Source organism: Silurus aristotelis, assembly GCF_946808225.1.
Source record: "Silurus aristotelis genome assembly, chromosome: 1".
In the NCBI taxonomy this organism is placed as follows: domain Eukaryota; kingdom Metazoa; phylum Chordata; class Actinopteri; order Siluriformes; family Siluridae; genus Silurus; species Silurus aristotelis.
Window position 1 is genome coordinate 15,736,012 of NC_139574.1, and position 22,420 is coordinate 15,758,431.

At 38.5% G+C, this 22,420-nt stretch overlaps 3 protein-coding genes across 3 annotated transcripts; 1 reads left to right on the top strand and 2 right to left on the bottom strand.

Annotated features, from left to right (window-relative positions):
- The first annotated feature begins 125 nt into the window (after positions 1–125).
- clec3ba (C-type lectin domain family 3, member Ba) lies at positions 126–3,618 on the top strand. Its single transcript, XM_083549385.1, has 3 exons — positions 126–357; positions 524–640; positions 2,196–3,618. Exons 1-3 carry the CDS (start codon positions 264–266, stop codon positions 2,594–2,596), a joined length of 612 nt encoding a protein of 203 aa, XP_083405511.1. The 5' UTR covers positions 126–263; the 3' UTR covers positions 2,597–3,618.
- Positions 3,267–11,566, bottom strand: cdcp1a (CUB domain containing protein 1a). Its single transcript, XM_083545748.1, has 9 exons — positions 11,359–11,566; positions 9,480–9,677; positions 8,907–9,248; positions 8,383–8,745; positions 5,841–6,038; positions 5,378–5,755; positions 4,615–4,965; positions 4,367–4,451; positions 3,267–4,287 (listed from the first exon to the last, which is right to left on the bottom strand). Exons 1-9 carry the CDS (start codon positions 11,429–11,431, stop codon positions 3,819–3,821), a joined length of 2,457 nt encoding a protein of 818 aa, XP_083401874.1. The 5' UTR covers positions 11,432–11,566; the 3' UTR covers positions 3,267–3,818.
- A 142-nt stretch (positions 11,567–11,708) lies between these two features.
- On the bottom strand, positions 11,709–12,748 carry tmem158 (transmembrane protein 158; the record flags this gene model as incomplete). Its single annotated transcript, XM_083549217.1, has 1 exon — positions 11,709–12,748. The coding sequence occupies one exon, from the start codon at positions 12,746–12,748 to the stop codon at positions 12,083–12,085; it is 666 nt and encodes a 221-aa protein (XP_083405343.1). The 3' UTR covers positions 11,709–12,082.
- Between the last annotated feature and the right edge of the window lie 9,672 nt (positions 12,749–22,420).

The following is a 22,420-nucleotide window of genomic DNA, read 5'->3' on the forward strand; positions in this document are numbered from 1 at the left end:
AAAAGCATATGGTGAGTAAATTGCATACAGCTGGTTAGATATGGGTGTGGGGATGTGGAATGAAAGTTGGAGCTCTGCAGTGTTTACAGGGAACAGGGGGAATAGTACAGCAAAGGTTCCCTCCTGTAGGCGTTTCATTTAAGTCTCACACAGCTCTGACACTGGGCATGTTTCACATCGCACAGGCTGACACAGAGCAGAGTTACTTCAGCTATTAGATCTCTCTGTTCACATACAATTTAAGAATCCAGATTAAAGTAAACATGGTATTAAGGGGTATTGCCTTGTTCCTGTGTATAATATGTCCTGCTCATGGCCTGCTGGAACAGAGCATACAGACACAAAATGAAACAAAAGGCAAGTATACTAAGAAAATTTTATTTCTTTTTTCTAATTCTATTAGTGTACTCATTAAGGTTAGACAAATGAGTGTTTATTGAAATGTAAAAAATGGTAAATAGTATAAGAATGTATAATTAAGTGTATGCTTTGCTGAGTTGTTTGCTTCATGAATGTTTAATAGATGTGCTGCTGGAATCAAAAGATGCTCACAGCACTGCCATTGAAGAGCTGAGGAAAAAGATCGATGAGATTGTGAAGGATTTGAATATCCTGAAGCAAGTGCATGCTCTGCAAATAGGTACTGAATAAAACTGGCATGATACAATTAATCTACCTGTAGAGGGCAGTATAAATTTATTATTAATAATAATTGTGCATTTATAGTGGCCTCTTAATGTTGTGCATTTACTGTATATTGAACTTGTCATTCTGCTGAATTAGGTGTGTGAGAAAGCATTTTGAGTTGGGGACACTGAAATTAATGCATTTACATTATTTTTCAACAAACTAAATACAGCACTACATTTAGTGGCCCCATTCTAATGTTATTAGAATAAACTATGCATTTACATACACATTTTTGTCAGCATAGACTGTAACATGTTTAGTACTGCTGGAATCTAATAAATATCTAAAAACTTTATTTAATGTAGTCTGCAGTCTAGTTTTCAGTGCAAAACATTTCCCATTTGCAGTTTTAAACTTGGATCTGAAATGCACTTTTGGGATTATATTTCATAAATTGATTAGCAAAGTATTTATAGTCTGTTTTCCTTTGTCTAACCATGCTAATAAAATCTAAGAAGAATAACAGCTACAATTACTGTTGGTTACAAATCTAAACTTGCAAAACCATTCCAACAACCTTCTTACAAAACAATTTATTTTATTTATTTTTTATGACAACTCAGGCCATGTGTGTGTTTAACAAATTTCCAACATGGAATTCCCAGTTGAATCATTATTCCATTCCCCCTTTTTTTTTTTATTGGAGGTCAGTTTTTTCCAAATGCTGAGTATAAAGGATTACAGCATTCACCACAGTGCTCTGAAACACCTGTGTACAATAAAAGTGTCATAAGTCCTTAGTATAATGTTACCTGTTCCTGGAACAACCCAGGATCTGTTAGAACATGAATGTTAGTCACAATTAGATTAGTTTCCTTTCCACAAAATATGGAAATGTTTAAGGCAGTGATTACTTGTGCAATGGGAATACTTTACTGTTTCTTGTTACTCTTTAAGTATACCATATTGAATGGATGGGATGATGTGGCACTGCTGTCATTTGCCTCCTCACTGATTTAAATTATAACTCTTGCACTGTATATAACACTCTATTCCCTGAGCCACAATATTTCATCACACTATCAAACATCTGTATGGACAGATGGTAGTCAACCCTGTTAAAGTTGTAGCTGTGTATACATATCTTCTTGTAGATGATAAGAATACAGTACAGGGGCTTTTTCTATGTACATTATCACTACTTATGGGAGATTAATCTTTACACATTATCAAACAAAATGATCTTATTTGGGTGCCAATGTTGAAATAAACAGTACTGCTGGTTTGAGAATTAATCCGCACTACGATGTGAACACTTGAATAGATATAACATGTTGATTGTTTACTACCTAAACAGTTTTTCAAAGCTAATCTAACTTTGTTCTTTATAACATTTTAAAATGTATACTATTTATTAGTAATTGGCTGCTTTAGATTACTTTTTTTTTTTTTTTTACTTTGCACCAAATCAATTGGAATTGACATTCCTCTTGCCATACATTTTAGCATCTGCTGGTTGTCTTTTGAAACTTTAACATAGCCTTGTGTCATCCTTTCTATTCCAGTTTGTCTGAAAGGCATTAAGGTTCCAGGCAAGTGTTTCCTGGCCAGCCCAGTAAAGAAGAACTTCCATGCCGCTACTGATGATTGCATATTACAGGGTGGCAGCCTGAGCACTCCTGTTACAGGCAATGAAAATTACCAACTTTATGTCTATGTGCATGAGACGATTGGACCCATGGAACAAATTTGGCTTGGCATCAATGACCTTCTGAAAGAGGGAGAGTGGGTTGACATAACAGGGTCCAGGATACGTTTTCAAAACTGGGAGACCGAAGTCACCCGTCAGCCAGTAGGTGGCCGCAGCCAGAATTGCGCCTTCATGTCTATTATAGACAGTGGGAAATGGTTTGATGCAAACTGCCGTGCTGAGAAGGCCTTTGTCTGTGAGTTCAATATTGTCTGAGCTCCTGTTGCTCCTTTTTATCTTTAACCATGTCCTTTAGACATGAAAGTAACAGCTTTGTATAGTGCATTTGGTTTCAAAGGCTGAAACCTGGCTAATAAGTAAGAAACAAGCTGAACTCAAAGCCAACAGTGGTGATGAGGATGCCTTTGCTAACAAGCCAAGCCTTTCGTATTACTTTTTGTTACGCAAGTAGACATTCATCCACTCGTTTTCAACACATCTCTTACTAATGAGAAACAGATGCAGAGTCAGCTGAATTTTACAGAATCTAGTCCAAAAACATAATCAAAATGTGATTGATCTGTTCAAAAAAGAACAAAACCTGATTTTAAATAACAGAAATACAGGCATATTTGCGATTTGTGTTCCATACTGATTTTTATTCAAACTTATTAATGGCTTGTTATAAAAACTGATCAGAAAGGATTAATTTACAGTAAGAGGCACTTACTTCTGAAAGTCCATGCAGGATGCATAGTTTTTCATAACAGATACTGCAGCTCTAATATACCCATTCATATTTGCAGTTTGCCACATTTCTGTACACTGCCTAATAAATCAAACTACATTTCTTTTGGAATTGCACTCAGTGCACAGATTCTGAACAGTTCTTATTGTAATAAGTGATGTATTCCAGTTAAACAGATTACTGCACTCCACAATAATGTCCAATAAAACAGGTTTTATTAAGAGTTACATAATATGGCTCTTGTTGCTTCCAAATAACATTACAACACACTTGCGCCAGATGTGTAAATTATCTGGCGTAATACTGACATCATCTGAATTTAAAAATAAATATTCTTATTTATGTAACTTACTTGAATGGAGCATTTTGGGCTCTAAAAAACCCTTTACACATATAAGCTAATTTAGCACCTAGGGTGCACTTTATATGCGTCATATGTGACAAAAAATTTTTTTTCATCTGTAAAAAAAGGTGGTAGTAACACTACCGCATTCAACACAACACTTCTATTATGTCGCACAAAATAAATTGTTAAATGTGATAAATTTTTCATCAGTGTCTTTACATGTGTTTTAAATTAATTCAGCATTTTGTGGTATTAACAGGAAGATATGATTCAAGGCACATAGTCAAACGGGCTACACAGTACACAAAGAGACAAAGTAGTTAAAAAATAGACATGGTCCTCTCTATGTTTGCTTCCAGTGCATTACAAGATTTACAGTAATTAAAACTCTCCAGAAGTTCTTATTAATCCTGTTCTTCCTCTGTTTTCACTACTTTCTGAATGTTTGGCACAGTTTCCTGTTGCTGAATGGCGTCACCTCCTATGATTTCCTCATCTGCTTTTTGCTTGTCTTTACATGCCAGATTCTCTTCTGAAGTTACAGGTCTATCAGGCATATCTGAAAATCTCTGATGCCCAATGAAAGGCCTGTAGACCCCTACTTCTGGCTCCTCACATCCTCCATTCTCTGTTAAAGGCTGCTGTTCTATAGGTCCAGTGAAGCTCCGGTACACACCTACAGCTGACTTTCCAACCTCATTCATTTCCACTGAGTCTTTCAAAAGATGCCCATATACCATGTGGTCATCTATGTAATTATAAATGTGAAAATCTTCATCCTCTGTTTCCTGTGGAATCCTGTTAGTGCCTGGTAGGAAGGAATGGCCATTGGGATTGTACACTGCGACCTCAGGAGCCCTCTGCTTCTTTTTTCTGTTTAGTGTAAGAGAATACATTCACGACCAGACTTTCATGCAGATTAAAAGTGATGTTATTCTGGACATAGACTCACCTTCTTATACAAAACACAGCTAAAGTGATTGCAATCAGCAGCAAAACAACACTGACAACACTCAGGATGATGCTCAGAAGCACACCTGAAACAAGGTAAAACTTATTTTTATCATGGCATCAAAGTATACTACATAATGCACTTTTGTAAATGTAAGACTGTGGCCATCCTTTACTGTGTGAATCAACAACACCAAAAGAGAATGATGTGAATAGAAAAATATCAGAGATCAATAAAGAAATTTGTACTTTTGCCTGTGTGCAAGGTGACCTGGCTGACCACGCTAAAGCCTCCTTTCAATGGCAAGCAGTTGGACATGTTGAGGTAAAAACTTTCTGACAGAACCACATCCTTAGGATTTTGATCTTGCCAGCTGTACATCTTGTCTTGTGATTGTTGCCTGTGCAATTTAATGTACGCGGGGCGATTCTTACATGTGAGCTGGCTAACATTGGGAAATCTCACATTAGCCTCAAGCTGTGCAGGGAATGAGACAAACCAAGAGACAGTGGCATAATCCTTCATTCCCAATGGCCATGCTGGAGTTGCTAAGAGCACTGGTATATCCTTTTTTGGCAAGACAGTGAAAATGTAGTGCTCTGAAACAAAAGAGATAGAAATACGTGACCACTTTACAAAGATATCTGTTTAAAAAGGAGAGTGATCATTAAAAAATTAGTTCAGCCAAAAATAAAATACAATTTATCCTAAAAGTAATCAATCAGACTAGACAATTTGGGAGTTTAAGGTTTGATTAATTAGTTATACACTGGATTCCAATTAATGGAAGTCTATGCCATTTAAAAAGCCTTACATTCTGTCTTAAATATTTGTCTATAACACCTTTACATCAGCTATAGAATTTAACTAAAGACATAAACAGGCTAGTTCAAAAACATTAAATACTCTATTCTCTATACTCTAAAGAGTTGTCTATTCAGAATGTGATGATTCAAATCTAAAACAGCCTTATACATAAGTTGAAAAAACGAGTGTCTTCTGAGTGTTTACCTTTTATAGATTTAATAAATGAAACTTGTAAGAGGGAGTCTGTGATCCGCCTTAAACTCTTGCCTCCTGCGGGAGAAGCACTCACTGTAATGTTTGCAACATTGATTTGGATCTTGTGAATAGCTCCCTGAGGACAAAACTGTCCGACAGTGACGCCTTGGGGCTCATATTCTGACACAGTCAGAAGTACAGTGTTGTTGCATCTGTGGCCAGGCACAGCCTGCTGCAGGCTGCCCGCTGATGACAACAGCTCCACTGCGCCATGCTGTGGGCCATACAGGTGCCATTGGACCTCTTGCACAACTCCCATGATGCATTTCTCTAGTGAAGGCACCCGTAGAGATCCAGGGGATGGGCAGTCTCTTAGCTGCTGACATTCTGGTAATAAAACGATAAATGGAGAATTATTGTCTCGTGGAAAATGGTCATGATTAGCATTTAAAAAAAAAAATTAAGGTCTTACTTATAGTTTTGTTAATAGTGATAATCAGGTCCTCCTCCTTGCAGTCGATAAAAGATACAAAAGAGATCTTTTCTGAAGTAATGGTAGCTGTCTGCTGTGCCAATGAATTCAGTTTTAAAATACAATCCGATTTGGGGTTTTTTTTCTTTATGAGTATCTGTAGCGCCTTTTCCCTCTTCAGATCCACAGTACAGCGCACTGAAACAGTGAGAATCACCAAAGCCAAAAGCTTTTTATAGCTTGAAAAACACAGGAGCTATTAAATTTATAAAAATTTAAAGAACTAGTGTAAAATGGACATAAAATTTGCAGGCGTGAGATTAAATTCCTTGAAGAAATAAATAGGGTTTTTGGTTTCTCTATAAAAGTTGACTAATGAAATGGGACTTTCCAAATGAAGAACTGACAGGAACTGGAGTCATCCAAATGACTCATTATTACACATCAACAATACAACAATCATATAACTATTACTGTACAGGTAACCTTAATATTAATTAGAAACCTGTTTCTTACTGAGCTTTTGTTTGAATTTTTGTTTAAATCAACTTGTGAGATGATTAAAACATAGACCTTAGTGCTCTTTCTGAGTCTCTCTTTAGTAGTAGCCAATCAAGACAGGCATTTAGGCATTTGTGAGCGTGTAAGCACAGCAAACAATAAAAAAGTTAAATAAACAGTGGACATCTGGTGAAAGCAAAAAAACCCGGGACATCACATTTTAATGGGATTTAAAATAATTATAATACACTGCACAGTCCATGAAATATGGTCAGATGTTCAAGCCTTCATCTTAATCATCATTATCTGATACCTTTTTCAGTGTGAACTTGTTAACTGCGTCAAAACAAGCCATCTCTATTTGTACACGCATTTAAAATGCCAGAATAGAAGGGTAAAATAATGAATAACTCATAATTACACAGGGATGAACACAATTAAAACATAAAACAGAATCAAGTATACTGCATAGCCAAAAAGCAGTGATAGTAAAGACCTGTTCTTCCTTATGCATTAAATGTCAAGTCAAGTTTATTTCTCTTATATATTTTCTAAATTCATTAAATGATAGTAACAGCTAAACATAAATTACTAGAGAATAACTGAGAATTGAGATATATTGTAAGCTGTTTAAAAATTAGGCATAATTAGGGCCAGTTCCCTTTCAGGAACTCGAGCTGCTTCAACAACGCTTCGCAAACCTCTCTGCATTGTCCACGCTCTAAATGATGTGTGTAATCCTGTGTTTTCTATGTCAATTGTTTGTCCAAAAATTAAGGCTGCAAAAAAGATTAAGCACACCTACCGACTGTGTGTTCCTCCCTGCTCCGCTATATTGGGGGGGATACACACAGGCTTTGTGTGGCTAGTCTGGGAGCGAAGCATGCGAAGTCAGTTCTTGAGGGAGCCCACTGTGCACATCGTGCTTGCATGTCCACCCTGGTGGAACCTGAGCAGGCTGTGCTCATGGAACAAGAAGTAGACACTCTTCTGAGAAAGGAGGCCATAGAGGTGATCCCTCCATCACTGTCAAGCAGTTACTGAGACTGCTTGGGCTTATAGCAGCAGCATCTAATGTGATTCCACAGGGTTTAAGACCCTGGGAATGGCGGATCCACCTTAAGGTGGTGGAGCAGACTTCGGAGAGATTCAGCAGGGCTCAAGTAGACCTGTTTGGGACTCAAGAGACCCCTCTTGGGCTGGACGCCATGGCTCGCCGTGACCGAGGCTATGCCTGTATGCTTTTCCTGCCATCGCGCTGCTCCTGGGAGTTCTGGAGAGAGTTCGCTGGGATGGAGTCTGTCTCCTCCTGGTGGCCCCGCAGTGGTTGGGCAGACCATGGTTCGTAAACCTGGTAGCCCTTCTTGAGTACCCTCCCTGAAAGATTCTTCTCAGGAGGGATCTCTTCTCTCAAGCAGGGGCACAATAATTCACCCCCACACAGAATTGTGGAGGCTGTGGCTGTGGCCCCTGAGGGGGGAGCTCTTCATTCCAGAGCTCCCTCTATGAGGAGGTCGTATGCTGCGAGATGGCGTTTGTTTAGTGTATGTGCAACCTGCACCAATTGGATCCAGTGAACTGCCCAGTTGGTTAAGTGCTGGATTTCCTTCACAAACAGTTTACCAAAGGGTTGGCTCTGTTAGTCCTTAGAGAGCCATGGTTACATACGTAACTTGGAGATGTTTCCTAACTAGCCCTTTTTTTCTTTAATCTAGAATGTTATGATGTTTTGTGCATTAACTCCTGCTCTGGACAGCTTCGTTTCCCCATAAAGCATCAGCTATAAACTACTACCATATTTAGCACTCTACAAATCTTTAATAACCTTTAATATTCTTCTATAGTCTTTATTGATTTATTATATTTCTTTAATCACTTGACCCTGCTCAGAATAGTTCTAGAGCATATCTGTATAATTCCTAAAAGCAACTGTGATTAAACAGTTGCCTTGTTCCATGCTTTTGCTGGGGCACAGTGAAATGCTTTTTTATAAACACATTATAAAATTTTATTTTAAAAAGGAGCATTAAACCACACTAACCTTCACTGCCTCTCCGGACGGCAGATATTTTGAAATGCAGAGTGAGACTAGTGGAGGAGGATTGTGTGTCTACATTACAGTTTTGCAGTGAAAGATTGAACGAGCCCTGGTGCTCAGATAGCTGTGCCTCACTCAGTTTTTTCACAAAGGTCTTGCTATGTAGCTGGTACTCCATTCGTGTATCCTTTGTATCACATATGGGCTCAGTGTAGTTCAGTATGTGCACTGATGAATAGACCTTGTTTGAAACTTGGAAGGCCCATGTGATTAGACCATCATCAGGAAAGCTCCCTGGGTAGTTTGGTGAAAAGAATTCCTGGGACGATGGCTCCTCTGGCAGGGTGACGTTGATAATCGCAGGTGCTGTTGAAGAGTAACCATAATGATTATACTGCGGCAGTACAGGCCAGGTGAAACATTAACTACACTTTTATATGTATAACCATCATATGAATATTTCTGCTGGCTGATCATCTGTACTACTTTTTCAACAAAGACCACTGTGTTCATTAAAGCTTATTTACATGTTATTTGCGATCCTATCGATACACCATAGTTTGCTGCGTTCAGCTGTTGTTTTCCAGGAACCTGCAAAGACACGCTGCCTTCCCGAAGCACCTGCATGCTTTTGATTGTGCCCAGACGACAAAACTTCCCAACTGTGGCTGTGGCTGTAGACACTGTGTAGATGTGTTTGTCTTGACATTGCTCTGTAGGTTGGATCTGTCTTAAACCTGCTTTGGTGAAGTCCAAGCCAAAAGCCTTGTGTCCCTGGACTTTCACGTTCCAGGTAAAGGTGCGGTTAAAGTTTTGGAGAGAAGGGTAGTCCTCTGCTATGATTGTACCATTACACGTACTGGCACATACTGCAAAAAGAGATAAGGTCAGTGATGGCCAACTGAACAGTTTAAATATTTTAGCGAAGGAATAATGCTTAATAAGCGTATGCAGCACTAGAACCCAAATATAAACCTGTATCCTTATAAATGTGCAATAGAAATGTGTGTAAAAAAAAAATCTGAATAATCATTGACATAAAATATTTGTAATTCAAAATTGTTGGTATGTGTAGTAAAAGAAGGAAAGACATGGTCTACCAATGTGCTGAACAATCTCCACCATGAAGGCTTTTTCTGGTTGTGGACAGTTGAAGACCACCTCCATGCTTTTACTGAGCGTCAGAGAGGACTTGCACGACTTTCCGATACACACTTCACATTTTATTGGCGAAATAGTTGTCTTATTTATATGTATGGTTGAATTGCTGTAAAGAAGTATGGAAAGTGCTTGACCTCCTGAGAAAAAAATAAAAGATTTTAATAGTGTGATGTCAATCAAAACCAAAATAGAAGTCAATGAGTACCTCTAATCCACTATATACAGTAGATCTTATCCTTAATACCATTTAAGGTGTTTTATTTAAAGACATGGGTGATAAGTAAAGTTCTTCTACACAAATATTCAATACAATTCATTGTGTGTTTTAATATCATTGAGTCATACTTGTCATAACCACAGCTCTTCCCAGCTTCCTTAAATTCAAAATGGGGTTTGAGCAATTGGATTGCATGAAGATGCAATCGGAACTTAAGGTCAAAATACAGTTAAGTTGTCTATATGCTTTTAGCCTTAGCTCTCATAATAATTATTTTCCACAACTGTGTAATGCGTTTACAACTGTTTCTTTGCAACATATTTAATGGCTGTGAAAGGAATAGAGTTTAATTTTAGTGATGCCAAACAGCAACTTTTTTTGTCACAATGATTTAATCAGCATCTGTAATACTATGGTTTAAATTTGTCTAAACAATTAAACAGGATAAATGAACAGTCTCATCTGATTGTCACATATTATATCTTACCAATCAAGTATTTACACTCCAGTAGTAACTATGTGTTTGATAACAATGATAATGGCATGTCAAGCTCAAAATCAGCTCACACCCAATGTAACACATAAATTAATTACTATGTCATTTTAGTTTCGCAATGAATTTCATGTTAATACACATAAGCATTATGTTCTCTTCCCTTTTCTAACATAGACACCATTTCTAATCACAGTACAGCAGCTGAGTGGAGCAAAAAGTTTTACACTAAACATTAAATTTTTCATAGATCTACAAGGTTAAATTAAGTTAAAGATTAATTATGTTCAACATATAATTGATAAAAAATTGTGTTTTGATATACTCCAATTTTACATCCTTTGAATAGAAGGTACACTTAACAGCAAAAGGGTCATATCACATAATGTGCATCTAAGAAAAACAGATATTGTCAAACTTCAACTAATCAATTTAACATAATTATTTAAAACATAAAATTTTTTTCAAACTTTACACATTTATTTCAGGCTTGGCAAATTCTGGTAATAGACACGTTTACAGGCCTACCTGTTTTTTAAATAAATCACATTTCTGGACATTTTTGGGGTGGAAATAATTTGTTTTTTGGACATTTTAATTCTAAGTAAGGCTATTTAGGAAATCACAACTATAGCAATCGTACAATAATGGAAAGAAATTAATATATCAAATCACACATACATACATACTGTACATACATACACAATATATTACACTTTACTTGTGTGTGTGTGTGTGTGTGTGTGTGTGTATATATATATATATATATATATATATATATATATATATATATATATATATATATATATATATATTTTTTTTTTTTTTATTATTATTATTATTATTATTATTATTATTATTATTATTATTATTATTATACTAGAACAAAACCGGATGAAACACTACCCCAATCTCAGTGCAGTCTAATAAACCCAGACTTTCTGGTTTGACAAATCCTTCTTACATTATAACTTGCTTTGTAAAATAAGTTTTCTAAAATATAAATATATCATTTCAACGCCTCCTGATAGACTTTATACAGCGTGTTCAGGTGGCAGGATCCGGTGCTGACGTTAAGTGCGTAGGGCATGAATGAAGTTGAATTTACCTGAGATTGAGATGATCCACAGCGGCCAGTGAACCAGTCCAAAAAGAACCAGCATGTCACCAAACAGCCTCATGACTTTCCTCCTCCGTATGGGTTAGAACGACTGAGTGTAAACCTTCTTCGCCATACACAACCAGATCGATTAAAAAAAAATGCGGCCAACTTCCGGGAATAGAGCCGCTTCCACGGTGTAGTTTCTCAGGTGGGCAGAAAGGGATCCGCCCTGTAGCTACACTGAGGAGCATGCGGGAACAGTAGACGGCCACAGGGCAGGGATTTCAGTAAGGTGTTTTAAAAGCAGTGTGTGGGTCGGTCAGGTTTAGATCTATTGTTACTCAATTTCCACAAAATGGACTTCCACATTTTATTAGCTTTTACAAATATAAATACAGTAAAGCCAACAAGGACATTTTTTGTGCGTCTTAAAAAATCCCCATAACAAATAAACCGTTTCTACAGTCTTCTCAATAATATGAAGAACGTTTAAGATTAAAAACAAACATTATTTAAGAGACAGCTGAATAAATATAGGCTAATACTCAGGCCTACTCTCTATTCATAGACCCATTAAAAAAACACATGAAATCTATTTTGCACGTTTTACAGATTCTATAAAGACGTTTTAAACATGATAATATTACTATCTGACCAGAATATCCTATATGCCAATTAACGACATTGGCGCACGGTGAAGGAGGTAAAGCCAGTTTGGTTATAAAAGGGTTTATCTGGGTCTCCGTTGCTCCATTCCGTTGGGTAGGAAGCCCGCGATGATGGGCACCGGCCATATGAGGGCAGCCACGCTCCATATGATAATAACCAGAGTCATGAAGCAGGCGACGAGCGTGGACTCGATGGGTTTCCGATTCAGCCTCCAGCTCCGGTCTCCTTTGAGTTCGTCTAAGGCGAAGTCAAGGCAGCAGAAGTGCACGCTGTCCGCGGTGTCCGGTCTGGATCGGCCGAAGCGCCTGAACCGGGAGAGACCGCATCCAATGCACAGCCTGAACTCCTGCTGCGCGCCCGCGACGCCCACGTGCTCGATGAAAACCGGCGACGCGGCGCGGTTAAAGGCGGCCGAGAAGAACGCCTTTCCGTGGCTGTTGGTGGTGTACACGAGCACGTCGCAGCGCAAGCCCAGGTCTCCGTCCCAGCGCGCCACCAGCTTGGCCGGCAGCCTCTCCACGCTCACGTTGCACCTGGACGACGCGTCGTCATCCTCGCTTGCTGCCACCGACCTTTTCGAGTAGCCCACCTCCAGGCTGGCCAGAAAGCCGCTGGTGGAGTTGATGGGCGCTGCCACCAGCTTGTCATCGCTCCAGGCCCCCGAACGCGGTGCGAGACCCGCCACGGCGCTCAGGGTGAGCACGAGAGCGGCCGAGCGGCTCAGCATGATGCGGCGCGCCGTGTATCCGAGGGCATGGCGCTCCGGTACCGGGTGCCAAGGCACACTATTCAACTTGTACACTTGCAAAAAAGACGTCAGGTGCGCACGAGCGCGGGGACGTCACATCTCAGCCACATCTCACAGGGGGTTAGTTTTGCGCTTGGGTTGTGCGACTGTCAGGTTTGCAAAACCAACACAATGATCTGTAGCGGAGCCATTTGAGCGCGCCTCCGGGTTCCTCCAGCCTCCAAAGACAACTCCAGCACCGTGGACTCTCTGTCTGTGTGTGTGTGTGGATGATGAATCAGATAACACATCCTATAAAGGGTGGAGGGAGGCGGAGGAATATAGAAGTCCTCATCCACACACGCCACAATTCACCAACTGACGAGTTCTGTCTCATTCTATACGAGTTCTGTCTCATTCTATACGAGTTCTGTCTCAATTCATAACAGCGTAAAGACATGGCACGAACACTAACATCATAAATCTTTTCCACAGCCACATTTCCAAGCAGATTTCAACACAAAAAGCAAATAAGCACGATTAAAAGGTGTTGAATAAACAACCACAGGAATGGATTAGCTCTAACAATGTTGGATAATTTCCAGATGGAGTGGAAATAAAGTGAATCCAATCCTATAAGTGCCAATCCATCCTATATGTGTTGAATGAAAAATGTGACCTTAGTGATTCTAAAAAAAAAAAGCTACTAGTGATTCCCCTTTGTTGGATTTTTACAGGAAAACAAATCAACAATCACATAATAATCAATAGTTTAAACTAAGTTTAAAATGTCACAGCCGAGTCACAGATTGTTTAGTTGATCTGGTATATGTGCAAATATGTGCACTAATAAATGTATTTGTCCAATTTCCTGCAGCAACATGAAAAGAACAGAACATAGTTTTGTCCTATGCTTTAAAAGTACTACATTCACTGGCTCCAAGGTTCAAAATGTCTGCATTTCTTGCATTCTTTTACTTTTACTTAATTACCATAGATTTTTTTTCCTCCCCCAGAATAATGGATTAATCTTAGATACTCTGGTGCAGGTATTAATGCTGATTTTTTAAGAAGACCTCATAAATGCACTTGTCTTTATTCCCGTTTATTGCAGAAAAACCTTTAATAATATCTCGCAGACCATCCAGCATAAAAACTAATTTGTTTGTGCAGATGTCAGGTCGGATGACCTCAATTTGTAAGCAAATTTGGTCTAAGTGTTCTCTGCATCACCATAAGCAGGCTCTCTGTGCCAAAACTCAATGAGTCTGGAGCAGGTGGCCACTTTAAACACTTTCACATCAACTGCCTTTCAAAATTCCAGATCAGATACATCTGTAGTGTGTCAAAATCTTATATTTCAAAGCAGAATGAGGCTAAACCATAATTCAAATCTAAACACCTGGAAGGAAGACCTTATTTCTGAGCTGGAGGGTGTTGAACCACAGAGGAGATATCTTGGTCTGGACAGATTGCATCATTTCCTCAATGTTCTTTTTGTCTCAAGGTGAACTGACTCCTGGGATCCCTATGTCTGGCTCAATATCCGGAATATATCTCTTAAAAACTTCTAACCACCATCTGTGGAGAACTATATTATGAACTGAAAGACACAGTCTTATAAAAGAGCCACAAATAAACAATATCAAATCATAGCTCCTTATACAGTGAGGAAAATAAGTATTTGAACACCCTGCTATTTTGCAAGTTCTCCCACTTAGAAATCATGGAGGGGTCTGAAATTGTCATCGTAGGTGCATGTCCACTGTGAGAGACATAAAAAAAAAAAAAAAAATCCAGAAATCACAATGTATGATTTTTAAACTATTTATTTGTATGATACAGCTGCAAATAAGTATTTGAACACCTGTCTATCAGCTAGAATTCTGACCCTCAAAGACCTGTTAGTCTGCCTTTAAAATGTCCACCTCCACTACATTTATTATCCTAAATTAGATGCACCTGTTTGAGGTTGTTAAATGCCAAGACCAAAGAGCTGTCCAAAAAGACACCAGAGACAAAATTGTACACCTCCACAAGGCTGGAAAGGGCTACGGGGAAATTGCCAAGCAGCTTGGTGAAAAAAGGTCCACTGTTGGAGCAATCATTAGAAAATGGAAGAAGCTAAACATGACTGTCAATCTCCCTCGGACTGGGGCTCCATGCAAGATCTCACCTTGTGGGGTCTCAATGATCCCAAGGAAGGTGAGAAATCAGCCCAGAACTACACGGGAGGAGCTGGTCAATGACCTGAAAAGAGCTGGGACCACCGTTTCCAAGGTTGCTGTTGGTAATACACTAAGACGTCATGGTTTGAAATCATGCATGGCATGGAAGGTTCCCCTGCTTAAACCAGCACATGTCCAGGCACGTCTTAAGTTTGCCAATGACCATTTGGATGATCCAGAGGAGTCATGGGAGAAAGTCATGTGGTCAGATGAGACCAAAATAGAACTTTTGGGTCATAATTCCACTAAAAGTGTTTGGAGGAAGAAGAATGTTGAGTACCATCCCAAGAACACCATCCCTACTGTGAAGCATGGGGGTGGTAGCATCATGCTTTGGGGGTGTTTTTCTGCACATGGGACAGGGCGACTGCACTGTATTAAGGAGAGGATGACCGGGGCCATGTATTGCGAGATTTCGGGGAACAACCTCCTTCCCTCAGTTAGAGCATTGAAGATGGGTCGAGGCTGGGTCTTCCAACATGACAATGACCCGAAGCACATAGCCAGGATAACCAAGGAGTGGCTCTGTAAGAAGCATATCAAGGTTCTGGCGTGGCCTAGCCAGTCTCCAGACCTAAACCCAATAGAGAATCTTTGGAGGGAGCTCAAACTCTGTGTTTCTCAGCGACAGGCCAGAAACCTGACTGATCTAGAGAAGATCTGTGTGGAGGAGTGGGCCAACATCCCTCCTGCAGTGTGTGCAAACCTGGTGAAAAACTACAGGAAATGTTTGACCTCTGTAATTGCAAACAAAGGCTACTGTACCAAATATTATCATTGACTTTCTCAGGTGTTCAAATACTTATTTGCAGCTGTATCATACAAATAAATGGTAAAAAATCCTACATTGTGATTTCTGGATTTTTTTTTTTAGATTATGTCTCTCACAGTGGACATGCACCTACGATGACAATTTCAGACCCCTCCATGATTTCTAAGTGGGAGAACTTGCAAAATAGCAGGGTGTTCAAATACTTATTTTCCTCACTGTAGATATTTTGATATACTTCTGATATGGACAATAGTCGAATTGGGGGTTTTATCGTAGTTCCGGTGTATAGCGTGTACATGCTGGAAATAAATGTTTCTTTAGGGCTATGGCGATATTATTCATCATGTAACATGGTAGCGTAATACATGGGACAAAATGGGTCAATCCCCAAAATGGTAAAATAGTAAACTTTTATTGGTTTTAAAAACAAATATCACTGGTCCAAAAATTACAAATGCACTCCTGAGAGCTCATGTACCACCATTTGCATGTTAAACTTGTGCTACAGTGAACATGTTTGGAAAAATCTAGAAACAGGATCATTCACTCTTTATGTGTGTTGAAGTAGAACCATGATAGTGATTCACATGTTTGATATCAAATCCAACGTGTGTGTTTACACCGACTATTTATGAAAAGTTTACCCACACAGCTTAAACATTCAGCAATATCAAAAGAAAAAGCTTCCCATACAAATTACTTTATCCATTTGTTTAATTCTTGCTAATTACCTAATCAATTATTTTTTCAATAAGACCGGTAAAAGCTATATAATTCATAATTTCAGGCTTGGCCCATATATTTTGTCCAGGAGTGTACATAAATTGCATATACATGAGACGGGTGCAATATACAATAAATACACTGGAAATGATCAGTTTATGCAAAAGTAAGAACAGTAAGCCCTAGCTTTCATGTTGCCTGAGGAATATGTATGACATCTGAATGAATTGTTTTTCTCAGTGCTGCTTAAACGGCTTAATTTGTGCTAGAGTCCTGCCTCCTATCGTTTGATGTTTAGGCCAACTGATGTGAAAGACATGGGTCACATTAGCCTTCCATTTACACCTGAATGAAACTCGTTTCTATTTATCTCTGTTGTTTATCAAATTGCTATTCATTATTCCTTATCTTTAGCTCTTTACTCTCTGCCACCTCAACCTCTCCACTAAAAACTCACACCCATTGTTCAAATGTTCAGTTTCTGATGGACTCAGACACTCAGGCAGCCAGCAGAAGCAAAATGTAAATGACTTTTCTTGTTCATTAATTATGCTATAAAAATGTAAATTGGTTCAGTGCCAAAAATGCTAATGGAACAGAGATAAAAAGTCTCTTGTGCCAAGAGAATATAAAAGATTCATTTTCCTAAATGTAGTTCTGCTTTCAAGAAAAAAAAAAGACCTTGTGGCTTCTGTGGGTTTCCAGTGACTTTTAGAGCAAGGCCACCTCATTTTTTAGCATGGCACATGCAGACACCTGTCTTTATTCGATTCGGGAAACTGGATGACTAAAAGCTTTTTGCTCCAGTGTAAATGAAACTTTAGAAGGTTATTGATTTTCTTTTAGAATTTGTTTTGCAGTAAGAAACACTTTGCAGTCTCTGTCACAGACAATTGTACCTTAAATACACATATGTACTTAACCATTAACATATTTATTGTTGTTTTACAACGTCATGAGAATTCGATGTGTATTTGTAAGACTTGTTGTTTCATACATCTTTATGAAATGGTGTGTAAATGTCTACTCAATGCTATACTAGAGACAACAGGCTTGAGACTGTGAAGCTCAGCTGGGGCATGGCCTCTGGAGCACAGTCTCGGTTTATGCACTCTTCCAACACCGTCTTGTAGGTAGTCAAAGGATCCGAACACTAATTAGTAACGTTAATTAGTGAAGGGGCCCTGTTGAGGCAGACCTCCAGAAAGGATAGGGCAGGAAGAGAACAGGAAGAATTCAGAGCACTGGGGAGGTGTTTATCTCTCTCAGGAGTCCTGTCGAGCTGTCAGCCGGATGAGTCATCAAAGAACACACAAGTGACAAGTGGCATCAGAAATATGATTACGAACAAACTACACTGACAAATGGTATGCTTTAGTCATGTAGGGATCAGTGAGATAAGAAAAAATGTTCCAAATTAGTGTTTGAGAGCAACAAAATTTTTAACAATTTTTATTAGATGGAAATAAAGTTTTTGAGGCATCTAAAGTTAGAAAAACGTATATAAAGGTAGAAAACAACTTTTTACATTGAATTTCCAAGCTGAAAATCAAAGTACAAGCATTTGCGCACTTTATGTAAGAGGTGCTCTGACGACTTCTCACTTCTGTCTCAAAAAACATCATTTCCAAATCAAAGTTTGATTGCACTGAAGTGTTTATTTTTCCTTGCACTTCCTCAAATCATGCTTAGTCACTCTAAATTACAGTCTTAACGCATCGATTCTATGCCCAGTGCTCCTTGGATGGGATCTGGATCTCTTGCAACACTGGTCACGATAAATGGTTATAACTAAAGCTGACTGAATAAATAAATATTTTTCATTTTTTTCTTTGATTTTTATTGTAATGCATGATGCCTGTCAGGCTTTAATCAACTGGAAAATAGTCTCATATATCCTGCCCTCCGTGGTTCTGTCTGTAAAAGAGAGGACAGTGTACAATACTGGACATGACAGGTCAGGTCATGTCCATTTTCACAAACATCCCATTTCTTGCTCTCTCCCCAACACTTTAGGGTCCCATGTGACTCTTCAAACCAGGTTTGTACCAGCCTTTAAAAAGAAATAAAGGCTGTTTAGAGTACGTGCCCAAACAGATTTCAGGTCTATGTTGCTCATAAAATGATTTCAGAAAACATGCCTCAGCACAGATATTGGAAGAATAGTGTTTGAACAAGAAGAAGTGATGGCAGACTGCAGCTCATTAAGAAGTCATCATAGCAATGAAAAAGAAATGTTTATTTGCAGAGGATGCTCATCAGAGGGAGTCTAATCATTAAGACACGCATTGTAAAATGTTATTATTAAAAATAAAATTTTGAAGATGCTTAACTGGGTTAAGGGCCTGTCACTGTACCAATCTAAGCCAATAGTATGCCTCATTACAGCACAAGATTGATGATTTTTCCTTTATTTCCTAATGAGGAATTAGGAATTGGTTTTGTCCTCTTTTTTTATTGATTGACATCATCTGGAGACATAAAACTTAGTATGTCAACTCACTGTGTGCGTTTGCCTCAGATCATGTGATGTGTTTTATTGTTGATCTGGACGAGTCAGAAAAGGATTACGTAATTTTTATTTATTTATTTATTTTTTGTTGTGCCACAACCTGATAAAACTACAGTACAGTAGTTTCCTAGTGATTCATGTGATTCAGGCACATATCGACCTTGAATTTAATATTGACTCAACACTGTCCCACACCATCGAACCTCTTTCTATTTATAACCCAGTGGTGAACAGTCATTATTTAAAATTGATACCAGAATTAGATCTTTGTTACGTTTGAATGCATGATGTGCAAAATGCTGTAAGCTATATATATATATATATATATATATATATGCAGGTTGATGATTTTATATTTTATGCAGGTTGATGATATGTATATATATAATTTCTGAAATAAACTAAATCAATAACGAATGTATTCTGACATGTATTGAAATGAGGTTAGTATATTATACTATAGTATACTATGGTACATTTCAGCCTGTGGTTGTGAGTTGTGAGTTGTCAGTTAGGATTGTAAATTTTGCAATAATAAAGGTTGTTGCACTGACACGAGGGGCTATTTGAGGGGGCTATAATTTTTTTTAGAGATATAATTTCTTTCCTCTTAGTCTTTTCAGTGGCATTTCATATTGTGCTTTTGTGTGCTTTTTACTCTGTTGTATGATGTGTGAGTTGTACTGCAAGTTCAGTAGGCTGATGTGAAAGCTGTTACTGTATTTTAGCGCTTTCATCTCATCTTAATCTTTTCTCCTCTGCTAGTTTTTCTGGTTTAAATGTACCGTGTGTTGCAGTTAGATGAAGATGGCAGGGATGGCCTTTTATTCACATGAAAACAGGCAAAGAAAGATTTTCTACTGAATTCACTGAGCAAGCAATGGGGAAGCAGACACATAATCATAATTGCAAGGAAAAGCACAGATAGAAATTAAACATTTCTGTTCATATCCATAGCCTACTAAACATTTTTCTGGTGTTTTCAGTTGACTTTAGTTGTTGAAAACATCAGGCAAAAAAAACAAGACGATAAATATAAATCCAAAATATTTTATAAATAACCATGTAGACCGCAGTGTAATTATAACCGACAATCAGTTACAAAGTTTTTCCCCTATTTAAGAGAATGACTTAATTTCATTTATTTCCTCTTCAAAATCATCAACCTGCATTCTCGATCCCTTGCCTAAAAGTTTATTCGAACAGATAATTCCAGAAGTAATTGAACCTGTTTTAAAATTAATAAAACCTTCCATCAGCACTGTTTATGTACCTAAATCCTGCAAACAGGCAGTTATCAACCCCCTAATTAAGAAACCTGACTTGACCCATGTCAGCTGTCCAATATCAAACCTCCCCTTTATCTCAGAGATTTTCAAAAAGGTTGTTGCACAGCAGTTATGGTCACATCTACCATACTTAGGAATAAATTTTTTTAAGTGTATCAGTCAGGATTTAGGCCTCATCATAGCACAGAGACAGTGAACTTTACTAGAGAACTATACTAGAACTTTAGAACTAAAACTAGAACTTTGCTGGAATAAAGGGAACAGCTCTCTCTTTTGGCATACGTCTCATTTGACTGATTGCTATCAGTTTGTTGATGTAAATGGTGAGTTCTCCACACTCTCTGAGGTAAAGTTTGGTGTTCTGCAAGGATCTGTCTTAGGCCCAGTGCTTTTCACATGCAGCTAGATGTAAACTTTCCAATTACGTAGCATCTCTGGATGGTGTTTCTGTCTCAGTGTGTACAGCAGTCAAAGACCTAGGTGTGATTATTGACCCTAGTCTGTCTGAGTGTTCAAGTAAGTGCATAAATAAGCTTTAGTTTTTATCACAATGCAGCAGCAAGAGTTCTTACTCGATCTATAAAATATGATTACATTACCCCTGTTTTAATCAGTGGCTCCCAATTAAATCTTGCATTGATTATAAAATGCTACTACTGACGTATAAAGCATTTAACGGTCTCTTGCCGCAGTATCTGAGTGAACTTTTGTACCAATATGATCCCCCACACCTACTTAGATCAAAAGGTGCAGGCTATTTGTTGGTACGTCAAATAACAAAGATTACAGCAGGGGGAAGATCTTTCTCTTATAAAGCCCCACAGTTATGGAACAGCCTTCCAATCAGTGTTCGGGACTCAAACACAGTCTCAGTGTTTAATTCAATTCAATTATTTTTTATTTGTATAGCGCTTTTAACAATAAACATTGTCTCAAATAAGCTTTACACAGATAATGTGGTGATTTAAAGTGAATATGTTCTTTATAAGTAAGTTTGTCCCTGATGAGCAAGCCAATGGTGACTGTGGCAAGGAAAAACTCCCCGAGATGGCATAAGGAAAAAACCTTAAAAGGAACCAGACTCAAGAGGGAACCCATCCTCATCTGGATTGCACCGAATGTCCATTTATAGCAGATATACAATGTTGCAGGGTACAGTGATGATGATCAGAAGTGAAAAGTAGACCTGAGTCAGTGTAGCAGACTGTTGACATTAGCTACAAAATAATAATAGAGAATAATACAGTTTAATAAACATATTTATTTAGTCAAGACTTTTATCAGTAGATTTTTCTTAGGTAAAGGAGCAAATCTGGAGGGATCATGGATATAAAGTGTTCGGTGAACTGGGATTTTTGTATGCTGTCGTCCTCTCACTCTCACAAGTTCACTCAGGTTTGTTGACGGTGGTGTGGTGGGTCGTCTCTTATCCCAGAGATCCCTTATGTCTGTGTTACCTTCTGGCTCTCTCTTTTAGTTATGCTGCCATAGCGAGTCTTGCCCAAGTCCCCAACTGCACAGTGAGATTAACTTTCATACAAAAATAAGGACATAAGGACACATAATAATACAAATCCTTCTCTTCCTGTCACCCCCTTCCCCCCCCCCCTCTCTCTCTCTCATTAAACATGCTCCTGAGGTTCCAGTGACCACTGTTCCTGCCCCTTTCTTCTCCTCAGATCTACCCAGTTTGTCCAGGTCTGCCTCTGGATGGTGCCCTGGGGATCCATAAAATTACGGAGTAAGAACAGGAGCTTTGAAGATGGATTTGGATTGTAGTTAATGTCAACAGTCTGCTACACTGACTCAGGACTACAGTTTGCATCTGATCACCATCACTACACACCTCAACATTGCTTATCTGTAATAAATGGACATTCAGACAATGGACACAAAGAATACTGGCTTATCTCTAATAGAGACATTTCTCTCAAAAGAAAATGTTTAGATTTGTGTTTAGATTTGCCTTATTGCTGTGACATGCTGAATGTCCCTAGCTTTTTGCTCTAATGTGTTTGCTTCTCTTCAGCTTCACAAATCTAAACCCTTCAACTGAAAACAGTCTGGTGTTGTACAGATAAAAGGGTTGCTAAGGTAACAGGCCAAATTGTCCAGTGTTGGATTTTCATGGCTGACAGATATTACACT

Excerpts from the sequence above, each read along its gene's own strand:
- cdcp1a (XM_083545748.1), bottom strand. The coding sequence starts at position 11,431 with ATGAGGCTGTTTGGTGACATGCTGGTTCTTTTTGGACTGGTTCACTGG. Across the intron at positions 9,249-9,479 it reads GGAGATTGTTCAGCACATTG|TATGTGCCAGTACGTGTAAT; the intron begins GTAGACCATGTC and ends CTCTTTTTGCAG. Across the intron at positions 4,966-5,377 it reads ATTTATTAAATCTATAAAAG|AGCACTACATTTTCACTGTC; the intron begins GTAAACACTCAG and ends CTTTTGTTTCAG.
- clec3ba (XM_083549385.1), top strand. The coding sequence starts at position 264 with ATGGTATTAAGGGGTATTGCCTTGTTCCTGTGTATAATATGTCCTGCT. Across the intron at positions 358-523 it reads GACACAAAATGAAACAAAAG|ATGTGCTGCTGGAATCAAAA; the intron begins GCAAGTATACTA and ends AATGTTTAATAG. Across the intron at positions 641-2,195 it reads AGTGCATGCTCTGCAAATAG|TTTGTCTGAAAGGCATTAAG; the intron begins GTACTGAATAAA and ends TTTCTATTCCAG.